This window comes from Dermacentor variabilis, chromosome 2 (assembly GCF_050947875.1).
Source record: "Dermacentor variabilis isolate Ectoservices chromosome 2, ASM5094787v1, whole genome shotgun sequence".
NCBI lineage: Eukaryota > Metazoa > Arthropoda > Arachnida > Ixodida > Ixodidae > Dermacentor > Dermacentor variabilis.
Window position 1 is genome coordinate 216,969,775 of NC_134569.1, and position 23,611 is coordinate 216,993,385.

Genomic DNA, 23,611 nt, shown 5'->3' on the forward strand with positions numbered 1-23,611 from the left:
AAATAATGTTATTAAACACGTACTGGCAAACATAATCTAATCCCAATTCTATATTTTTTGTGGTCCAAGACAAACAAGAAGTATCTTCCTCAATTTTAAACCTAAAAAGGAGCAACGTCTGCGATATCACTAACACACAAGTTAAGCCTATTAAATATGTTGTTGATCTGATTGCAACTCCTCTTGCCCACACATTTAATGTAATCTTATCCACTGGAATATTTCCAGCGAACTTGACAGTTGCAGAAGTGATTTCCTTCTATAAAAGTGGCGATAAAGCGAATTAAAGGTATTATAGACCGATATCTATTTAACCAACGTATTCTAACACGAGTGAAAAAAAAAATGTGCTTTCCAAGATGTCTGCTTTTTTTTTTTTTTTCAGAACCTCGCTACTAAAGAATTTTCACCAAGGGTTGCGGAGACATTGTTCCACAGGAACGTCATTGTGAATTAATGTGTATTTCATTGTCATAAATTGTGCCTGAGAGCTCTGTATAGACCGCGAGTGTACAGGAGAGCAGTTATTCATTTTTTTGGTAATATCTTTGAAAAATACGTAGTAATTATCTTCTTTTTCATTGTGCATAATTTATATCCTTATTCTCAATCTTGATGTTCCTCGTTGTTACCAACGAAACCTTTATTCTTTATGTGCACGTTGTACACTTACTTTCTTTATCCATAAGTTGTGCTCTTACATTCCATTTTGCTACTTGTTAAAACATTATTTCTTATTACGTTCTCTGCCCACCCACTGTTCCCATTTAGGGGACGGCTGCCACGTCAAGCTAATCGGGGTAGCAGTTTTCTGTGCGCGCGCCTATTCTTGTATTGAAGGCAAATAAATATTCATTTGATTCGATATTCAAAGGTCGTTTTTCTCGAAAATTCGTATTCGATTCCGAAGTTGCAGCCCTATTCGAAGACCCCCCCCCCCTTTCTCCTAATTATTTTTTATCATCTTTTGCCCACGCTTAATTGTCATTGCAACACCGGCTTAGACCTAAAGTTTTTCCTTACTGTATTTGCCCGGTCGACACGAGTGATTGCGAGTGATGCGCATGACTAAGCTCGTTCACTAAATGACTTACTAGATGGACTAATCGAATCCTAATTGTCGTGTGCCAGCATCGCTCCGACATCGCTAACAGCTAGAGGAAGCTTCCCTAGTAGCAATTGTGTGTCGCTCACAACAACACTATTTTCACGCCGTCTATAAAAGAGGCAGGAAGGCCGTCACATACGTTAATTATGCTGAATGGAAATTCGCACTATATCGCAGGAAAACAAAGAATAAATTGTAAAAGAATTCCTTCGCAGATGTTTGCTAATCTGAGCAATTAGCTGACGCATCAAAGACAGCGAAGACATATGAGCGGCTTCTCGTACGTACTTTATTATTATTATTATTTTAACTCCTAGGGGTCTGCTCGCTGGCTGCGATGATCCATCCCCGACGCTACTTCATCGCTAGCTTTCGCCGCCGCTGACATACAAATTAGTTGTTCACTGACCTCCAACGCGGAGCCGCCAGAACGTGACGTGAGAAATAAAAATTACGGGTTTCTGGCCAAAACAACAGCTCACAAAATTGTTGTCTATGTTATTGATTTAGAGGCAACGTAACTTTTATTTTACGATCACTCATAATTAAGTTCCAAAGCGATCTTTTGGGACTCGGATGGAGGTTGCATTGCTGGCTGTTTTGCGCCGAGCCCGCAGCCTCACACCGGCCCTCGGCGACGAACGAAAATGACTGCGAAGCTCCGCGTGACTGCAAAGGACCTTTCGAGTGCGCCGCTGTCGAAAGGTCTTTTGTTCGCCCGGTCACGTGGCAGCGAGAGACTTGAGTGACGGCACCAAAGCTGTGCAATGTGGAAGAACTGGCACCGAGCCACACGATGGCAACGTGATTTGGTAACGTGTCGATCAACTTCCTTGCGAAACAAACTTCTGTGTTACTGAGATACCCGGAGAAGAAAACTGAGAGTTAGTCACAGAGATGCCCACAGAAAAAGAATGCACGCGCGTCTTTGTTTAAAAGACATACGTAACTGTTGCCTGCAGGCACACTTATGCGAATCGCAATGGGAGCATGCACTTTATTGAAGGCTGCCCGCTACACATGACATATGAAAACTATCGACGTGTGGTAAGTAACTGAAACAAATAAATAAATGTAAACGAATAAATAAACCTCGAAATAAGGATTAATGGGACGACTGACTTCGTTCGGGTGTTTTTCTCGTTCTTCTTACAGATATTGGTTCAGTGCTGTCATAGAAAGACAAAAGAAAGAGAGCGCTTTTTGGAAGTCTCACTTGTACGCCTACATGTCTTAAAATAAAGATCACGTTGTCGATACGTTCCAGCGTACGCGAAAGGAGCGGCCGCGTGCGAGCTTTCGTGCTGTGCATTTGTGCCCAGTCTTCGCGTACGTTGTTGCAAACGAGTTCCGAGCCGATCGCGCAGTCTCTCCCACAACGAGGCGGAAAGTGGCGCCGACAAAAACAAACTCGTTCGCTTTCACGCCACATTGGCCGTGCTGGCCATGCGTTGCTATCGCCGCGTTGCGCTTCATTAGCGATGCGCGCGCCCCCGCTGCATGTTTCGATCGTTCGAAAGTGCAGGCGCACGCTGTTTTGATCAACGGCGGCCGAGCAAGCGAAGCCTTGAAACGTCAATAAAGACGCACGCAAAAAGAAAAAAAAAAAAAGGAAGCCTTGCAACCAACGTTTCGACAAGGGGACCTGACGAAGGCAAGAAGCCTCGTCGCAACGTTGGTGCCGTGTGGCAACAACGTTGGCTCGGCCAGTGTTATCTGCCCGCGACCGTTTCGGGTGTGTGTTACTGTTCTTTCTTAATGTGTTTCAGTCTAGCAACGTTGGCGCTTTTAATTGGCGCCGGCTACTTCTTTTCACATAGAAGTGCAAATGGGAAAAGTTGAGAGTATGAAAAAAGGAAATCGTAAACACACACTCCAGCTTAAAGTCAAGCACACGTAAACTATAACGATCGAGCCATACAAATAAGCGAAACACGCTCAGTCCCAGTCACATAAATACACCAATGTTACGGCGCATAGAAAAACACGGAACAAGTTAACAACAAGTCAGGCACACAAAGTCAGAAAAGTAGGGCCAAATAAAACGCGCACAGTGGGCTTACAGTAGATGACGTATACTCGACTCAATACTTTTAAAGAGTATCGCTCGCTTCCAGAAATATTTGGCATACATATCACCCGCAGAGCCTGCGGTATATCACACAGACAATCGATTTCGAAGTCGGTTTCTAATGCCAACTCGTATGAATTACCAACGTTAAAATACATTTTTGTTTTGTTTACTGACACATATTTTCAAAGTTGTACAAACGCCTCGATGCGTTTCTATAACCTATGGTCGGATACAACTCAAGTCTGCAGTGAAGCCCCGCCCACGCCCTCATAACCCCCAGCCACTGTTCCTCCGCGAGGCTGCAAATAGTTCGCACTTCAAACATTCCCTGTTACATAAGTAAGATGGTAACCACAAAATTAAAAGCGATTAATGTGATATATGATGGCGTTGCTCATCAAAAAATTAATAACTAGACGGATTCTTGCGTTTCTTCAGACAGAGCTCGCTTGTAGCAGCTGCATCAATCATGGGAAGGAGCCAGTGCATGGTGACTTCATGACGCATCCACCTCTTCTGTGCGGACACCGGAACTGCTTCATAGAAACAACTATCCTAGTAAATTATTTACGGCGCTCGGGCGTTTACCAGTGTAATATTTCGATCGCTTAGAGAGCTTCGAATCGTTACTGATTGACAAAGGATTCTTTTCAAAGCTCTGGTTTCGTCGACTTAGCGGTAAAACGTTGGTTGTTAGAAGAGAAAATCGAGGTCAATGTTTCCATTTTTTTTTACTTCGAGCCGAAACCGCAGTGACGATACGTCAATGGGACGTCATGAATTTCAATGCACTTTTTTTTTCTTAATTGGGCGCCTTCTGTCTCAGTCAATTAATTATTGAAGATCGGTAGGTTCAGAATCTGGCTCCTTTAGAATGAAACGTACTACTCATTTGCCGACAAATAAACCGGAAGCCCCAGAAAACGTCCTCGAAATCAATGACGTCACAGCGCGCGCTGCTTGGTGCGAGAACTTCAAGACGGTGTTTACGTTCGTGTTTACGTTCTTTCTGGCTTATACCACGCGTCTTCTCGCGGTAATTAGAGTGTCCTTTTTTTGGCATTAATCGTAGAAGGGTAATTTACTAATATAGCTATAATATTCCCTTTCTTATTGTCATTTTAGGTTACGCAGTTAAATGCGGAAGGCGACAACTCCACGTACGTGGAGAAAGTGACCATCTCCTCGCTATTCTAGTCGTTAAGACCAATTTTCCTTACTTAATCAGGAAGACGTACGAATATGCAACATCGTGCTGATGCTACACGCAATGTGCCTCGAGCAGCGGTTGCGTGCATTTGCGGGCTACTTTCACGCTCGGAAAAACACATTTATTTAGCACGTATTGAGCAACAGAAAACTGTATCGGAAGTTTTTCATGTCGCTCTACAATTTTCTCATTTGCACTTTTCATCTATTAAAGATATTTTAGAAAATGATGAATTAATTAACACTAGTAATGTAATTAGGCGAAATGAACAAAATAATTTGAGTATCTTCAACGGACGGTAAACAACATTACGTTGCTTCTTTCGAGGTGCGTGGCATTCGCGTATTTTTTTTAAAACTCTGGCTAAAGTTAGCTGGGACAGCCTGTATAGTATACAGTGTTGGTGCCCGTCGAAAGATCTACACGAAGAAATCATAGAGCCATCCAAACGTGGTGTGATATTGGCCAAATAATAGAACTGCTTCGTCTGAATAGAGACAGCAGCGAATCAGCAGGCTATAATCTATGAGACGAGACGTGGCTTGACGAGACGCGCGGGTTGACTAAAAGCCTCCCTGTCGACAGAAGAGCCGTGCTGGACAGCAGGGCTCAGCAAGATCGAGATGTCGTCGGGCGCGCTGCGCTTCCCCGAATATTGCGCGCCTGGCCACCGTTGCTCAGCCACGGCGACGATGCGGCCTTCGCTGACGCCTTTTTCCGAGGAAGCAGCGCAAGTGGCGACGCTCATCCTTTTTTTCATATTTAAAACAGCGCCAAAAAACACGGACAACGGAGGACACAGGACGAGCGCTGTCCTGTGTCCTCCCTTGTCCGTGTTTTTTGGCGCTGTTTTAAATATGAATGATCCGTACCAACTAGCTCGCACCCAAACCCTTCTGAGTCATCCTTTTTGGTTTGAACACAGCGGTCGCGCAGGTGGAGAGTAGCGATCGGCACAACGTCACGAGGCGCGGCGGCGCATGCGCGATGCGGGATGGGTGTGACGTCACATCACTATTACTCGCAGGTTCGTTTTGTCTGGGATTTTTTTTTTTTTAGCCGCTGTCACTGCGAAACTTTAGAGAGTATTAGTTTAGGGGACGCAAGCGGCTTGCGTACGCAAGAACTAGGGGCGATGGCACTGCACATGCGCAGACGCCGACGTAAAGGTCTGCGCATGCGCAGTACCGTCGCCCCTAGTTCTTGCGTACGCAAGCCGTTTGCGTCCCCTAAACTAAACCTCTCTTTTAACCCCGCCGCGTCGACGTCTCACGCTGTGCATGCACCTGTGGATTTGATGCTTCCATTTCGGCATCGCCTGTGAACGTTGTTGGGCTTTATTAAGAAAGAACGCTGCACGAGGTTGCACGTTGTATATGAGACGAAAATTAAGCACGACTGTACATATTGCACTTATAGCTGCTTGTAATGACATTTAAGTCACGGCTTCACTAAAGCTTCGCTTAACATGGATTCCAGCATGTGCGCACGGTCATAATACTACTACTACTACTACTACTACTACTACTACTACTACTAATAATAATAATAATAATAATAATAATAATAGTAATAATAATAATAAGGAAATGGCCTGCGACTGTAGATTGCATTTCCCGCCTTCCCACATGAATTCCTGGATGAATCAGAAACTACCTTCGTGAGAAATTCCAATTTGTGGATAGCTAAATTAAAAAGATTTGCCGATAAACTTTTCTTCTTTCTAATTATTCACCTTAAAGCACACGTTTCAATTGCGCACTCATCTCTTCATTGTTAGTAGAAGTATTTCGAGTAGTGTACTTTCATTATATGGTATCCGTGCTTGAAATGGGCCCCGAACACGTCGGCGTTCCAATTAACGGTTACCCACAAAGCACATCCTTGTATAGCAGTTTGGAACTTAGCTGGAACGCCAATGTATCTTTTTTTTTTTTAGTATACGAAATTTCTGCGCACAGATATCTCGAAGTTGCTTGGTTGTCTGCGTGCCAAGCTATGACTTAAATTCTGCTCGGTTTCAATTTCACCATCGCAACATGTCCCCGAAGGGAACTCACTTAGTGAATTTAGGTTAATCAATCCTAACAGGCGGAATTACGCCGTGCGCGGCCTGCATTTTTTTTTTTAGTATCGATTATTTCTAGTGACGAAAAACGCGAAGGATATGCGTCTTAAATATTTGTTCGAATAAAAAAAAAATTCAAGTCAGCAAAACAAATCTGAAAGAGTGCGCTTGAGGCAGAATATATACTATAAGTATGATAGTCATTAGCAGTTCCACGTGCGACAAATTGCCTTTTGTAGGGAGAAAATGAGCTGCGTTCTTCGATGCGTTAGACGTATATACGAAATTTCGGATATATCTGCGTAGTCCACCTCGATCACGATAAGGAGGTAATATCGTAGCCTGGCTTGCGTTATGTGCACTACAAGCTGCGGTCACATCAAATTCCAGATAAGGATTTTTAATTTTATGCGGATCTACTTGCACACAGCTGTGTGTCGCGCAGCTTCACCTCCACATACAAGTGACTAAATGCTGTTGTTTCGCGTGGGAGATTCCATATTTCAAAAGGGTGTATATCGCTGGCTTACCTTTTCTTCAGAAATGTCGTATATGGCACCTCTACACACCACCGCCTCTTCACGTAAATTGCTTGATCAGCGAACATATTACTTGTATCATGTAGTAATTGGTTGTTTACTGAAATAAATAAATAGGTAACGTAAGTAACTAAATAAAGACAAAGGAAGCAAATTACGGCTGACCGCACTGTAACTGTCTACATTGGTTGGCAAATCGCAGATGCAGGGCTTCCTGGGGCTAAAAAGAAACTCCGAATTGACTTAGATAACCTGGGGTTATTCAACGTGCACCTAAATCAAAGTGCACGTGCAAGCGATTTTGCATTTCGCCCCCATCAAAATGCGGCCGCCAAAGCCAGCATCGAGCCCACACGACAAGCCTCTCTCGCGGAGGAAAGCGAAGCGGAACGCCAGTATTCTTTTGCGGGAGATTTTGTGGATCGATATGTATCTCGTAATGGTAGCTATAGTCCCCAGGATTTAAGCTAAATGGACATGGCATCAACCAAAACGGTCCCGACGTCAGTGTAGCAATTGCTGCACGTGCCCTGAATAATTAAATGACATCTTAATTTATGGAGCGCTGAAATGTATTATCTGCTCGGTCATTGCAATTTGTTGCGCAAGCCGTGTCCTCCTCATCAAGTGTTAACTGCATGGAGGAACTGAGTGCGCTGCCTGTGACAGGAAACTTTAAAGACAGCGTTCACAGAACTTAACACCGTCTACACTTACGTCAGAGAAAAGCTCCTTCAATTACAGCGCTCGCGGTTGACAATTTTTTCAAAACAGCGAGCCCGAGTTGCGAAAGTTCTCGTGAAAGTAGCGCAATTTTTGCGGTTTTGAAAGCATTGCGTGCGTGGCGTAGCTGTGCTGCGGCAGCGAGCAACATCTAATTTTTCGTCCTTGGAAATTAACGGAATCGCGAGCTGTTTCTAGCCCGCAACCGCGGAGGGTTCAGGCTCTGGGGTAAGCAACTGTGCCTCGAGCCGCTCCGGCAACAGCAGCCGGCGGCTGCTTTGCACAGAATCAAAACACAGCAAACAACAGGGGAGAACCGCGCTCCCGTGGTTGCTAGGCGCTCGCCATTGGGCGCTACTGCAACGTCACGCGGCAAGGCAAGCCCCTCAGTGGTCTGAATGGCCCTAGCGTCTGTGTCGTCACATGGACAGCGGAGGCACATAGTGCCGCCTACGTTGTCAGTGGTGGAGACAAATGGTGCCAAACTTTAGCATTGCGCGGAAGCCAAAACATAGTTGCGCTCGTAGCGCCGCTGCAAAGTGTCACGCGTCGAGCAGGTGCTTTTGGTTTCCTGTAATCTCTACCAAGTGGCGCTAAGAGCGTTATAGTCGCTCTTTGCGTTGGGCTTTGTCGGGCGCCTGTGCATTTTTTTCCGCGCTAGCGGACTTCGCCGGGAGCTACTCTCGCTTGTTCCACTAAGGAATTTGTGGAAAATCGTTCTCGAGGTCACATGCTGGCCCGCGCAGCAGCTTGCCTCGCCAGCTGAGCATCCGTTCAATATTCGGTGTACGCTCGAGCGGTGCGGTGCTGTGCGAGTGTTGCGTCGTGTCGTTGGCTGATTGTCCGATAGTGGTGGTGTGACGGTCGTCGATGCCTGCGTCTTCAGCACAGTGCGGATAGACTCACACTTTCGCAGTGTTCGCTGACAAGGTAGGATGTCTCCCGTGGCGCCCGCGGACGCTGTTTTCTCTCTACTCTTCGGGCTCGGGTGGGGAGAAGGAGATCGTGGGAGGCTTCTTTTTTTCGCAGCCGCCTCTTTGGAAAGAAAGAACGCGACCTGCGGTTCCTCGAGAGCGGGAGAGACAAGCAAACAAAGTATAATAAACCTTCTTGGTTGGCGATGGGCGGGCGTGGGGTGTGGGGAGGGAATGACGGAAATAAAAGAATTAAACGAAAGGAAGTGAACGGCGCAGCCCCTCTCAATTCTTCCTGGAAATCACTGCAGCAGCAGCAAGAACAACATCGGCTCTGTAGGCATCTCTCGGGTCACGCGGTGTTTTTCCACGGCGTCGGCTCTCCCTCCAGTGGCGTCGAGCGGTCTGCTGCGTAGGCTTCCCCCACGGCAACCCCCACAAGGTGTGTGCACACGCGTTGTGATCTCTCGTGTGAGTATCAATGCACACGGTAGCGTCTACTGGTGCTGCTTGTCTCTCTCGTGCGAGGCACGTTCTCAAGGCTGCTTTCACCGTTCGTATGATGCAACGGCGTCGCTCGATTGGTTTACGCGAGCCGACGGCTCGCTTCCCTCACGTTTCACACTTCTGCTCCAGTGGCAGTGACCCGCTGATGGGGCTTGGCGACGGCGCGCTCTGTTCGCGTGCCGATGTGGCCTCGCAGAGGCGCGACCCAGATGATAGTGCGCTGTGTGTGTAGCGTACGCGTGCGGCAGCAGATAAGATCCACGGTCTTGCGCGGATTAACCAGCGGAGCGCGAATCAGCTGTCCGTGTCATTTCTCACGTACTTGAAAACGGTGATGATAAAGCTCTCGAGATTATCGTTTCCATTTAGTATTTAAGTGATCAGCTGTGGAGGTACAGCGAGTAGCTTAAACGAGATCGGCTTGAATTCATATGTAAACGTAACGTAGCTCACTACACAAATTAGCAGGCCTATACTGCTATATCTACTATATCTATACTACTATATCTGTGCATATATAAAAAAGACATGCGCCTCAATAGGCATTCGAACTGGTAGTTACATAGCGAACATGACACCGCCTACTTCGCAGAAGTCTGAGCAAAAATTTGTGCCCGCAGGAATCTTCAAATTACTTGATAATTATGCCACTGCGTTGCTCGAACTACTGTAGTAACCGCAGTAAATACTCGCTCATATCTTCGTATTCAGCCGTCACCCCCTTTTGACACCTACTACCAACGCCTTTGCTACTACTTTGTCTGAAGTGGGCGTACGATTATCAGCGGAAACGGATGTGCCCGCTGAAGAACGAAACCATGTATTGGCCTAGCACGACACAAGGCCACGTGTGCTGCCAAGACCCTCCTTCTGCAAGAGCGCATATATTACAACAGCATGTTTCGTTTTCAGCGTTTAGTTTCATAGGTTTGACTGGGGATTTGTGATGTGACAGCACATTGGGAGTATTCTTTTACATTTGTATAGCTGCCTTTTTGTTTGAAAGGTGTGGCAGAGAGCTTAGATCACTTTAACAAGGATAACACAGATTATGATTATCATTTTGCAGAGTTCGACATACATATGTTCGGATTGCTCATTATCCCAAAAGGAATGCTCAAGGAACAGCGTGCCCCAGCAGCACTCTGAAAGACCTTGCAAGAGAGCATTGCGTACATAGCACAGCACTGCTGAAACATCTAAAAAAAAGATGTCATCATGCTTCACGCTCTGAGAACGAAAGGAAGTCGTTATAACGCTGGTGCTGACGGGGCAACATTTCACCTAGGATGTGTTGTCATCTCTGACTGCATACTGAGCAAGGAAATAGCAGGCTTCCAGTTTGTGCTGATATCTGCATACCAACACGAGTGTCTGACTCATTGCTTTGACGAAAGAGATTGTGGAGGCGAGCTGCCTTCTGTACATGGCATTTGCGGGTAAAGAAAGAAATGCAAGATGCGTCATTAGAAAATAACAAGTACAGCAATCTTCTTGATGGTTGGACTTGGATGCTGTGTTGCTTTTCAAGTGTCAGGATATAGTGCAATCAGAGAGTGTCTTTTTTTTCTAATCATTTGGTAACATTATAGTTAGCCTATTATGAATGACATTGTGGTACTTTTGTAGTTGGGGGTATTGGAGGGACATCTGTGACCATGTACAGGGCAATGGAAAAATGTCTGGAAAAGGTCGTAACTTGCCTCAAGGTGCAACACAGGACTCTAATGCTGATACTAGGGGATAATTTTCATATCTGTATTGCAACAAGCACCAGGAAAATGGGAGAGGAGGAAGGAAATATTCACAAGTGACCATTTATGTGATCTAAATCATAGGCAAACAGATCATCTGTATACTTATTAGATTTATAAGTTATTCAGGAATGCACAAACCATCACATTAATGTGAATACAAAGTTACAAGTGCATTTTCCAGCTTCTGTGGCCGCATTTTGGTCCCCATGGAAGCGAAATACGAAGGCGCTCATGTAGCGAGATATTGTTGCGCACCAAAAAGCCTCGGACGGTAAAAAAAGAAAGAATAATTCCAGAGCCCCTCACTATGCTGTTCTTAATAGCCAAGCTCTGGTTTTGCTATGCTAGTTATTATTCTGACATAGCAGAAAGCAAATTTTAGTAGAAAAATATACAGCAACAGAAGCCCTCACTTTCCATAGGGCCCGCACGGACTTGACGTACGGACTGATACTGTGAGTTGCTAAAATTTCTTTTTAAAGGGTTTTCACATTCGGTGTGCAGTTCACAAGGCTCAAACCTAATCTGTAATTCGAATGCACCATAGTACCATGGTAGCAAAAAAGTTCTGTCTTTGCCACATCTATGAAAGGGCCTTGATTCTCTGATATGCTGTAAATTCTTGCTTCAGTAAACCCATCTGTATTGAAATATAGAGATGTCTTAGATAAAAAAAGCCTTACAGAATGTCCCAAAAGAATTGTGATAGATATAGGTAATAATGATCTATTCTAAAATCTGAATTTCTGTAATCCACAAAGCACAGACATTCTGCATTATTCAGTGAAGTTCTGCAAGTCCTCAGATACATCGTTTCATTTAAAGGGGAAAAAAATTGGAATCCACCTAACTGCCACAAAATGCTACAAAGGGACCCATTTTGTTGTCCTTGAGAAAGCACACTTCACAGTTGATGAAAAATTCATCCTGCTCTGGTGATGGAGCCCTTCGGACCAATGCCTTTTCAGGGCAGTCACTTTACCATCTGAGCCAACTAGCGGGCTAACAGAGGTCCGATTGAGGCCGAACCTGTTTACAGCCCAAAGTGCTGGAAGTTTGAATAAATAAGTTACTTCAGCTTGCAGATTTCTGCCAAACATAGTATTTGAGCAATTTGTTCATGCTTGCAGCATTTCTTGTATTGAGGTGCATGTTTCTTTCTAGGTCAAATAACTACTGTCTTCTTTATTCTGCGTCTGTACGCAAACATGTTTTTCAAGCAACTCTGCGAAATATTGTGGCTATATAATGACAAAAAGGCTTTGTCCTGACTTCCATGTGCAAGGTACAATGGCAACTATTGTGAGCTGTAGGTTACAGGCTTTCGTATGTTAATGCTTCAATGCCCAGAAGTGTTTCTGAAATGCACCCTCATAATTTGAACCTCTGCCACATAGTTCAGCTCTTGGAACTCTGCGGAGTTGGCTGGAAGTGTAATGTCGTTAAAGGAGTGCTGAAACGCTTTTTGAACATAGTAAGAAAACTTTGCAGATCTTTCGTAGAGGCTTCTGTGAACATGTGAGCCAACTGTTATTGCACAGTATGCAGCAGGGACAATCTTGTGTCAAACATAGCGAAAAATTGCTTGCTCTTGGTTCCACGATGTTGTGATGCAGCTTTAACGCAATGAGCTGGACCCACCAAAGCTATTAGCTGATTTTGTGATCGCGAGGGCATCTTCAATAATGCATAATTGCTAATTTCTGGTCAAATAAGTGAAACGTGAATGTCTGCAATCTCAAAAATACAGAAAAGTCGCTTCATCTCTGCGCTATCTACAAACTACAATTGCATGTAGACGACTGTGGACGACTTTCCGAGGACAGTACAGTATATTCAGAACATGGGGAGAAAGTAACTTGTAAGCAAGTGCGCGGAGTGGCGGAAGTTTCACTAGGAAAAAATAATCATGGTGTGGTGCATCATACCTACCACAGTTGCATTCCCTTGTGGGTTTCTGCAGAACTTATTTGAATAATTCATTTGTTTTACGCTTCCTGTGGCCATCTGCTAGCCTTCTGGTTAGTTCAGGTGGTAGGAGAGATTACCCTGAAGACATGCGTAATGTCAGTGAGAAACATATTTTGTCCTTTTTGCTGTAATATCGCCTCTTGCTGTAATATTGCCAGACATTTGAGGATCCATTTCAAATAGCCTAATAGCTGCCATGTTATTATTATGGCTGAAATGCATTCCTATGGTATTGACTAACGTAGCCATCTGAATGATTTTAGACTTACACTCACAGCCTTTAGTCAATTTTTGAGTTTTACCTTGTAATTGGTGTGCATTTGCCTGTTTTTCACTGTCTTCATGCATTGTAAGGAGATTCCTTTTTAAATAAAGTTAAACAAAAGACAACCTGAAATGGACCAATGAGACTTTTCACCCATGAAACCCCAATATTGGCAAAAATGCAAGCCCATCGTGTTGCCCGTAGCTTTTGTATGGCAATGTCACCTTCTGGTGATGCACTTTCCCATTGTATGTCAGTACAACTTTCCTTTTTTTCTTCTTCACTGCACGCGACCTTTTGACAATAAACCTAGCGATACATCACCCCTCCCCTTTGTTAGTTCTTGTGTTGCAATATAGGTAGAAATGTTGGTACTGACTTTGGCCCACAACAACCTGAAACACATGTTGGCTGTGGTTGAAGTATGGTTTTCAAGCATCAAGGGATAAACACTAATGCTAGAAGTGAGGCCAAGCCAAAAGTGAAGAGTGTTTCAAATAGAAGTATCTCCCTGGTTGTCTCATCAATACACCACAGCACAGCAGAAACAATATTAATGTCTTTATATTCTCCAAAGAGCCTGTTGCCTTTGCATTAATTGTGTCACAATGTGTAGGCACCCATTAGGTGGTAGCTCTCACTTGACGGAGACAGTCGACTCCCCGCTCTATTTTCAATGCCTGGACTGCCGATGCACAGGTGACATTTTGCTGGGACATGAGAAAAAACACCTGAAAAATGTTTCCACATTGTCGAGGTGTCAAACGTAGAGTCTTTCATCTGAGGAAACAAATATCAAAGGCACATAGTTGCATGTGCGAACCGAACACACTACACACATTGCAGGGCCTTAAGCAACTACGGAGCACAGCATGCATGAAGTACTGACCTGTTCCTGCATGCTGCAATTGCTTGCGCCATTGCCTACGGTGATGTGTTGTGCTAGATTTAGGTGTGTGCCAATGTGCTAATGTTTGAACAAACCAAGAATAATTTGTATGAATGGGGAAATCCTGCCATATTTCATACAGGGCATCAGCGCAACCTCTTGGGGCAGTTTGTGCATGATGAACTCGGAAAAAGGGGGTAACAGCGAGACACAAAGGACACCTTTTCCTTGTGTACGCGTCCTCTGTGTCTCGCTGGTGCCCCCTTTTTTTCGAGTCCATATAGGGCACCAGTGCTCTCATCTTGGCATGCCTTAGTGTTCTATAGATTTCCTCTTCTCGTGCAGTTTACACTTGTTTGCGTGTGTATGCGGGCATGCTCGTGCCTGCATGTATGTACGCAATATGCTAATATGCTGCAAATAACTTGGCCACACCTCAATGGAACACAAACACTCTTTGTTTTGTCATAGTATGCCATATGCTTTTAATGTATGACACACTAGTAATTTGTGGGGTTTTAAATCTTAAAACTGTATTAAGGCTATGAAGGATACCCTAATCCTTCTGATGGAGTATATTTAGCCATTGTGGACTCTGACTTGCTGCAAGGTTGCCAGAGCTAGTGCTCTGCTTCGTCCAGCCAGTGCTACAAGAACGAAAAAAGTTTAAGTTACAGGTTGGCTGAAGGTGTATGCCTCTGGGCCTGCTACTCAACACTGGGGCAAATGAGAAAGGGTAGACATAATAATTTAAAGGATGAGGGTTTATGATGATGCAGTACCCCTTTTTTACAAAAGAATGAGGTAAGCAGCTGTTATCCAATGTCATACTTGCACAGTGTAGCCAGATGTAATACCCACCTGACTTAACTACAGTGCCGCTTGGTGGTGGTCTGGACTTCGCATCGATCACGCATGGCACAACCTTGGACAGAAAACGTGTGTATATGAATTCACTAGTGACTCTGGAACACTTCCTGCTAATACATTTCTTTCTTTCCTTTTTTTTTTTTAATTTCAAGTGCATGCAATGTCTGTAACACTTGGTCTGTCCTTGCTGCCTCTTCTTATTTCTTACTAGTACTCTAGTTGAGACTGTAATGAAGATCTTTGTTTTTATAATCCTGATGTGCTTTGTCAATTTAGGTAGCCAAAGAAAGTGTTGTGATCATGCTTTGCTTTCAAAAATTCATGGACATTAACAAGTTCATTCTGACAAGGGTAACCATGGTGGCGGAATGGCTATATGGCAAAGTTTCTAATTTTTGCTGACTCGCAGTTTCAGCGAAGGAGCTTGAGTTGAAAGAATTGGGAGAATATCGCGTGAAGGTGGAAGGGCTGTCTGGGCAGGTGCAGGGAACAGCATTTTGTAATAGGCTCTTCTGGGCAGGTGGGTGTTGCCCACTGGTTGATGATTGTTTATCATCTAATGGCAGTGCCTGGCACACCTTCAGCTGTGATCACCCGTTTGTTGTAAAGAATGTGATGAAAAAAATTCAGAACAGTGTGGGTGGTGACGCCCTCTGGTGGTAGTGGACAAGTGATAGAATGCGGCTCATCGCCTGTGAGATAGGGCAGCGCACGGTGTCCTTGCCAGGCTGTCCCACTTGACATATGCTCCCCAACTAGCACATAGTGCATGCTACTTCAACTGAGAGTTGCTATGTGCACTGTCCCCCAAAGCGTCGTTTTCGGAAGGAGGACCTCGGTTTCGGCAAATGAATTATTTACACGCACAAATCACACACAAATGTCTACATATGATGTATGAGCATTTTGAGCTCAGAAAGATGACCCATGCTGCCCATTCTCGGAGGAGATATGTGGTTACCCTACTTGGGGTCGGCAATGGAAGAAGTAATGATTACAAGCACCAGGACGAATGGGGACGTGGTTAGTAAGAGGCGTTGGGGTAGTCGGCAAAAAAATAAATATATATTGCTGAGACCTACACAACTTTTAGCAGCTACATAGTAACAGAGAGCTGCCTATATTTGCTGACTGACTTCTGTGTGCCCATTGCTGGTTTATGACTGCCTCATGCAACACAGTTCAGTGCAGCAAGGGTGAGAGCTCCACTGTACAATGCATTCATTGAGCATGTTGAAAGCCTTCAGGCTTGCTACACTTTTCCACGCTGTGAGAAGTTTCACGGCACTTAGAGGATGGGATGGACACTGAAATGCGCAAACGCAGCAGGTTGATATTTTAAATAACACTCCACGTTTAAACATTAGTATATGTCTCTGTACTGGTGCATTCAGTGCAAGCTGCAATGTATGAGGCATGATGGGAGCAGTCTTCAGGTCAAGTTCATGGCAATAACATGCAATGTACCTGAGAAGAAAGCAGGAATAGTTCTGCCTTTTTGTGTGCCAACAGCTGTGTTTTCCTGCATCTACCTTCTCTGGATGATCAGTGCCTATATCATGAAGCAATAGTACACTAACCCATTGAGAAACAGTAGCATCTTGTGATGAAGCTCTTCGTGGCAAGCCAGTGTATTATTGCTTTATGATATAGGCATAATGTATCTGAAGAAACAAGACGATGGTAAATTCAGCGTGTTATAAGCTTAAAGGTTAAATTTGTGTTAGAGATAAAGCCACTTCAGCAAGACCAACCACTACTTTTCAGCAGTTCTGAAACTTCCATTCACCTTGACTTTCCTCAAGGAACAAGAAGTTGCTAGAGTACTAACACGAGTGTAATGAAATATTTTTATATAGCAGCGATGAAGAAAATGCAAGGTCAGATAGGACAGTGCTGGGTCTTCTATCACAGCATCAGACCCAACCACATGTTGGAAAGAGTTTTTGGCCGTGAAATCGATGCCATCTGTTCCCCAGCCTTCATACTTTCATAGTCTTAGCATTATTTTATTCATCAAAGCAAAAGCCACTGTGAAGACTACGGTTTCAGTCCATTGACACCACTAAGAAAACCCTTGCAAGCAGGAGACTTAGGTGGGCTAGTTAGTTGCTGGCTTGGTGGAACATGGTTATAACGGCGCGTTTGAGTACAGGAAACGGAAAGAATGCACAGAAGATGATTGCCAAAAGAAAGAATGCACAGAGGATTGGTGATTGTCCTGGCTGCATTCTTCTTGTGTGCCGTCCTCAAACGTACTGTTATAACCACGTTCCACTAAATCTTGCAAGCAGAGCCGGGCTACATTACAAATCAAGCATTCCAGGATTGCACCTGTCTTCGACTTGTATGCTTTGTCTCACATTATGCGCTGGTCATAAGTGGACTGGAACATTAGGCAAAATTCTTATTCTTTTTCTTACGTCCTTATCGTGCCTATTTAGTATAAGCACGAACTACATATAGGTCTAGAAACATTTTAGTGGCACTTAAATTGTGCCTATAAATGCCTCTTTCGGTGTTGGTGCCTCTGTTGGATTTACAGAGCCTAAAAGTTCCTTTTTCCATGTTTTGTCCTAGCCTTATTTTGTTTATAATGTTATCACTCACCGGAGAAATTGGATGAAGGCAGCCAGTTATTACCACAAACACTTTGCAGGTGTGGAGGCTGCTATTGACAGCTCTGCAGCAGACAAGAGCATCAATGTGAGATCTCAAGCTGCGCTACATTACAATACGCTTAAGGTTACTTAGCATACTTGTGAGCTCACTTCACATATTTAGCTGATATCATCGAGAAACTTGAATGCTCGTACGAAACTCTGGACCCAAATTTAAGATTTTCAGAAAAGGTTTGCCGCCATCCCCAACGGACCTGTTGCTTATAGAGCTTGAAACTTCCATCAGCCCGAGTCCAAAATCCCGGATTATTGGTACTGAGAGAACTCAAAGGTTCTGACATGCGAACACTGGCATTTCAGAGGGTATTGGATCATTGAATGTTCCGGAGGACATGTACATTCCCCTCGCTTCAGTAGATGTTGAGCGTCCCTTTTCTGTATACAAACCAATACTGAGTGAAAAAAAAAGATGCAACATGAACCCCGCAAAACCTTCATGTGGTGCTAGTTTGTCACTGCTTTCACAACTTTTCTCGTGACGTCTAGGCACACTAAATTTAAGATAACTTGTGTGCTCACGTCTTGCATTCAGACTTGGAAGTGGTTCACTAGCGAAACAGCCTTTGTGGAAGGGGAGAACAGTGCGGCACTGCAGAAGTGCCCATGATGTTGGCATCGGTTTCGATAGTGAACCACTGCACAGTCTAAATGCAAGACGCAAGCTTTTTAGAATCTTCACAAAGCGAAACTTGCCAAAATCCAGAGTTAGCTTCCAGTTTGGAGAGCACTTTGGCCCGTGAAGAAGTCAGAGAGCGTGCTCCACGGATGGAATAGGATGCCATTCTCTCAGAACGTGGCGGTTTAGTTCTTTGAAGTCCACGCCAATTCTCGCGTCTTCAAATGGCTTTGGGATGACTACCATTGGTGCACACCACTCGGTCGGCTCGTCAACAGGTGATATGGTGCCAATTTTCTGCGTTATTTGCAGTTCCAACTTTGCCTTATAAACAAGTGGGGCTGCACCTCGGAGAGCTGAACGTGAAAGGTTTCGCTCCTGCTTGCAGCTGAATACGGTTTTCTTTGTGCAGCTTGCCGAGTCCCTGGAACAATGCTGAAAATCGTGGTGTCTAGGCATACAAAATTTCAGATGAACCTTGTAAACTACACAACGTGCCTCATTTTGTTTTATCGAGGAAGTAAAGTGAATTCCATTAAACAGGGGTTTAGTGAACGGTGTTCCTCAGAAAACAATAATTTATCCTCGGTTGTGCCGTGGAAGTTCTTGTTATTTGTGCCTATATATCAGTGCCTACATATATTTGCCTCTATAGAAGTACATTCGTTTGTTTTGGTGGGGCAGTTGTCGGCACCTTCTTTATTTTTCAGTAACTTTTTACCACATGACCTCACAGAATTCGTCAAAGCGTGTAATGGTGCATGCGCATACAGTGTTTAAATATTACTGTGTGAATACACTTAATTCCCACTTTGATATATCACCTCACTTAATGTTTTTGCTCAGCCCAGCCCAGCGTAAGCGTGTAACTCTTCAAAGTGGTGATTTACAAAGCGCATCAGTGACTGTTCTCTCCAAGCATTGAAGAACCTGAGACGTGAGGCGAAACAATATTTTTTTGTTGCCGAGATTTATGGGAACCTTGAGAAGGGGCAAACGACCTCATAACGAGCAGTGGCACGAAAAAAATACTTAAAGGGGCGATAGAGAGAAAAATATACTGGGCTGTAGTAATAAATCATGCTTCTCCAATACCAAAACAACCACGCGTACCGTGTGAAGAGGCCCGATAAGCCAGAAAAGATGCGAAAATGAAAGCACTGCAGTGACGCTGCCTTGATGTTTCTGCGCCAGCTCTCCCCGATGTCATGAATTTGCCGGTGCCTGCTCGGGCCTAGTTAGTTAAACATCGGCAAGGATGGACCACATTGTATTCTAATTGAGCCAAAGATTTAACTTAGTTTGAGAACCTTTATTGCACCACAATGGCTCAATAACAAACATCGAAATCCAGCATCACACTGACGTACTGCCGCTAAGGCCTGCGGTGTAAAAAGTTTTCCTGAATTGTAGTTCGGCTGTTATTTTCTCTTCAAATAACAACCTGCTACCGCAGAGTTAAACAAAATAACGCATTAGAATGAATGCCTCATCAGTTTAAACAATATAAGCTTCTGTGCAAGGTTTAGGACAGGTGTTAGCGGTATATACTGAAAGGCAAATGTTTTTAGTCTATGTTTTAGTTGAAATTAAGAATTCAACAGGTCTTGTCAGGCCATGCAATGTGTAGGGCAAGTAACTGGAGCTTTCCTAGGGGGGCCAGTGGGAGGGAAACATGGTCGAGAACAGCAGAGAATCAGTTCGTGGGATCACAATTGCAGGCATAGAATGAAGCCTGCCTACGCAAAACAAGGGTAATTGAAGATCGCCGAGCAGCCTGTGTTCTGCAGTGCACATGAAGTAGGCTAATGATGATGATGGCCTAAAAGAGCCACAGTAATGATGATTGACATAAAACGTAAAAAAAAAGTCTGCTGTGTAGCATGCAACTTGCTTCCTGTTCTAGTTATGTTGCAGATATTCCACTGAACCAAGGAGAGAGGAAGGGACAAATTTGTCTTTTTTTGTCCATATGGGGAGAGGGGGATGCTTTTCAGGATTTTGCTGTGGTCTCAAAATTAACTTTGAGATATTTTTATGCTATGTTGAGAGGTAATCGTTGGCACTTTCCTCCTGTTTTTAGTTAAGCTGTGTTGTATGCATGGCAAAATGACTTAAGTAATTTAGTTTGCTAACTTAAAGTACACTTTGCACATTAAAGGTAGTGCTGTTACATGACGAATACGTTGAAGAATCTTTGCAAGATATATTGTAATTGTTTTTATGTTCCAATTTACCGTGTTTCTTTTTGTCTCGGAGGTTTTTTCAAAGCAGCGTAAAGGGGCATGGCCAATCAGTTCTGCAGAAATTTGCAAGGTGGAGGTAGTTTCATGGAAGCGAAAAATTGTCATTCACCAATTCACCAGAGAGTAGCACAAACTTGCAAAGTAAGCTCACTGTGGGGTTCTGTGAAAGAAAGATCTGCAGTAGAAGATGACTTCGTCCTTGCCCAGGGATTTAATCTGGAACCAACACTTTTCCAGAGCAGTCGTTCTGCAATCTGTAGTTTCTCATCTGGATGACAGTTTTTCCTTTCATGGAACTTCCTCTACAAAGTGGGAGTCCGCAGAACTGATTGGCCACATCGAGTGACCCTGTGCTTAGAGTTCTGAATCAATGCGGCCTCACTCTGCAATCTCCTAGCTTCCTGTTTAGCTTGGATGGTAGAGAAGCCACCCCAGAAAGATGTTGGTCTCTGCTTCAACATGACCAGGACTGCAAAACTTTCTTTCCGAGAAACCCGGATGGGTTTTCTTTGTAGCTTCATGCTACAGTCGGGTGGATGACAATTTTCTCTTTCAGGCAGCATAAACTGCATCTCAAACAGGGTGCTCTTTAAAAGCCTGCTTTGGTGCCTTGGCTCTATACAGAAATGTTCCTTATTTAGCAAAGCTGACCTGGAAGGATATGTACAAGATGACCCAGCTATCATGCACTGAGCTTTAAAATGCAGCACAGCATTCCACACAGATAAAATCAATTATATTGTGTTAGCAAGACCCTCAAGATGCCTCCTATATATTTTTTTGTATACTTTTTGCTAACTATATTTAAGGAAGATTTCTGAATACTAGGTTTTAACACTTCCAAAAACCTAACTTAGCATGCACTATTCTCTGTGTGGCTCACTTTTTGTTTTCCTGGTGTTTAAAAGAAAGCTTGCGAAATATAAAAAAGTTGGCCTAGCTTCCTGCTTGCGCTTTGTGGCACTGCTACTCTCAAGCACACTGCAAAAGAGCCAATTCTCACCGTGTAATTGCTAATCTTGCTCGTAAATGGGAATCGTTGCCAAGGTGCCCGCTGCACTCGCACCGTTTCTGCTATCAGACTAGATGCACGGCTCGCCACTACCAGGAATTGTGCCACCATACTAAGACAGATGTCCTGGCAAGCCAATGCAACCATTGGTTCAGGCATCGGGCACACTGAATTTGTTTGCAGTGTGCTTGAGAGCAGCACCTCTGTGGCGTGCAAGCTAGAGGCTGCCACATTTTTCAGTGGCACGAGCACTGAGTGACACTCTTGTTTGTTGCCCAGTACTTGTGGTTCACCTCCCGAGACGACTGGGCACAAAATTCAATATAAATGAGAAAAAAAATAGGAAAAAATAAATAGTACAGTGCAAGATTTATGGGTTTCATTATATATATGATATGAGAGCATAAGTTTAGTTAAAACTTGAGTTACTGAAATGTCTGGAATAATTAGAATTAACACTGATTACCGCACAGCAAAGCACAATCGTGTGAGCATGACTTTTGCGAAATTCCTGGAAACCCGTAAGTAAAAAGCGGAAGTAATGACGTCACTAATGATGTCACACACAAGGAGGTGGCGTGATATTTAAGCGGATAATTAATGGAAAGCTGTTGCCTCTGATTTTGGTTTGTGCATTGTGTTTGCCTAAAGTTAACCGAAAGAGCACCAATGCCACTGTGTAATTGCCACTAATAGACACCCAAGCCAAAGGTTAGGGTCACCTACCATTTCCTGATGTCCACTTTGTGCTTTTTTTTTTCTTTCTTTTTTTCCCCCCAAGTTCGGCAGGTTTCCATTCAGATGAAAAAAAGAGCCTCGCAAAAGATGACTGCCACAATGAAGTGGAATTTGTATTTTCGTGTTCTACGGCATTGTATCGGTATATTTGCCATAAATGAAACATTGAAGGTGCTCATTCACTGTCACAACCTCCAGTCAACGCTACCACTGTGTGGGTGCGTGGCATTGCTGAGGAGATGCACCGCAAAAGAGAAGCACTTTCCTCTGCATTCTTGTCCTGTCGTTACAGGCTGCAGTTAACTTTTGAACAGTGACAACTGCATACGCAACTGGACGTTCTTAAAATACAAATATTTGCGATCACTTGCCGAGTTTCAGTGATAACTTCAAGCCTGATGTCAACCTTAAAATTTCTGCAAAGCTTCAGGTTTGTTGAAGTATTTTCATTTTCCAGAGTTTGGTACCTGGAAACTCAAGTAGTCATTCTCCATCAGTTGAGCTGACAGATAAAGATTTGCATTCGATGCATGCCTTTTGTTATGCGCGGGAAGGAAGAACAAACTAAAGGAAATGGGAAAGGTTATGCCAAGTCAGCTGTTTCTTTTTATTCAAAAATTCTATAGCTTTGTAGTGTTACGAGGGAAATGTGGTAGTTCCTGGAGAAGATTAATGTGAGGGAAGTTACGAGATAGGAAACTTACTTCACTTAGTGCTTATCTTTGTAATCTGTGTGAAGGATTTGGGCAACTTGTGCATGAATCGATGCAGTAGCTTTATTCAATGCACGGATCAGTGCAGCAGCTTGACTAAAATAAAGTAAGCTACGCACTGCCAAGCATTAGTGCAAAAGGATACTCTGGGTTCTGAATTTAATTTCGTCGTGATTACTGTGCCTTAACGACTATCACTACACACAGAAAGATTGTCAAAAGGAGGGGAGCATTAAAAAGCAAAGGTTTTGCTTTCTCGTAAGCTTACAGCAGCAACTGGCAGCCAGTTCCATTTATTTCTTGTGCCAGAAAACATAGCAAATGTTGCATTTATATTCCCGCACCTTGAACTTGTGGTCTGTTTGTTATGGTGCATAAGGTGGCTGGAAAACGTGCCTAATTTTTTTCAATACCAGTTTGCCATCAAAAAATATTGTGAAATAACTTTTCATGTAAGCTTCGCCTACGGTGCTTGAGTTTTATTATTCATGTGTATGGAGGGATTTTGTTCAAGTAAAAAAAAAATTTGTCTGGACCTGCCTGTGACTGTTATGATCTGAATACACCCTCATCTTTCTCTCAAATTCTTGGTCATAAATTATGATTTCTTGCAAATTACAGGCACAAGGTTTTTATTGATGTTACAATTGTAACACCTGCGTTTAGTTGCAGTGTTTGAATTGATGCTGGTGCTTACTGGTCTCCTTTAG

The 23,611-nt window shown here is 43.8% G+C and overlaps 1 protein-coding gene across 5 annotated transcripts in view; it reads left to right on the forward strand.

Moving 5' to 3' along the window:
* The first annotated feature begins 8,441 nt into the window (after positions 1 to 8,441).
* LOC142573104 (inositol hexakisphosphate kinase 1-like) overlaps positions 8,442 to 23,611 on the forward strand; it is a 33,172-nt gene continuing 18,002 nt past the window's right edge. Inside the window, exons 1-2 of one of the 5 annotated variants that reach the window (XM_075682628.1) lie at positions 8,442 to 8,652; positions 14,902 to 14,964. In XM_075682628.1, coding sequence (XP_075538743.1) covers positions 14,941 to 14,964 — 24 coding nt within the window. In that variant the 5' untranslated portion in view covers positions 8,442 to 8,652; positions 14,902 to 14,940. Of the gene's footprint in view, positions 8,653 to 8,873; positions 9,108 to 14,901; positions 14,965 to 23,611 lie in introns of those variants that run through there. The other 4 variants (XM_075682633.1, XM_075682630.1, XM_075682631.1 and 1 more) reach the window with 4 other exon arrangements.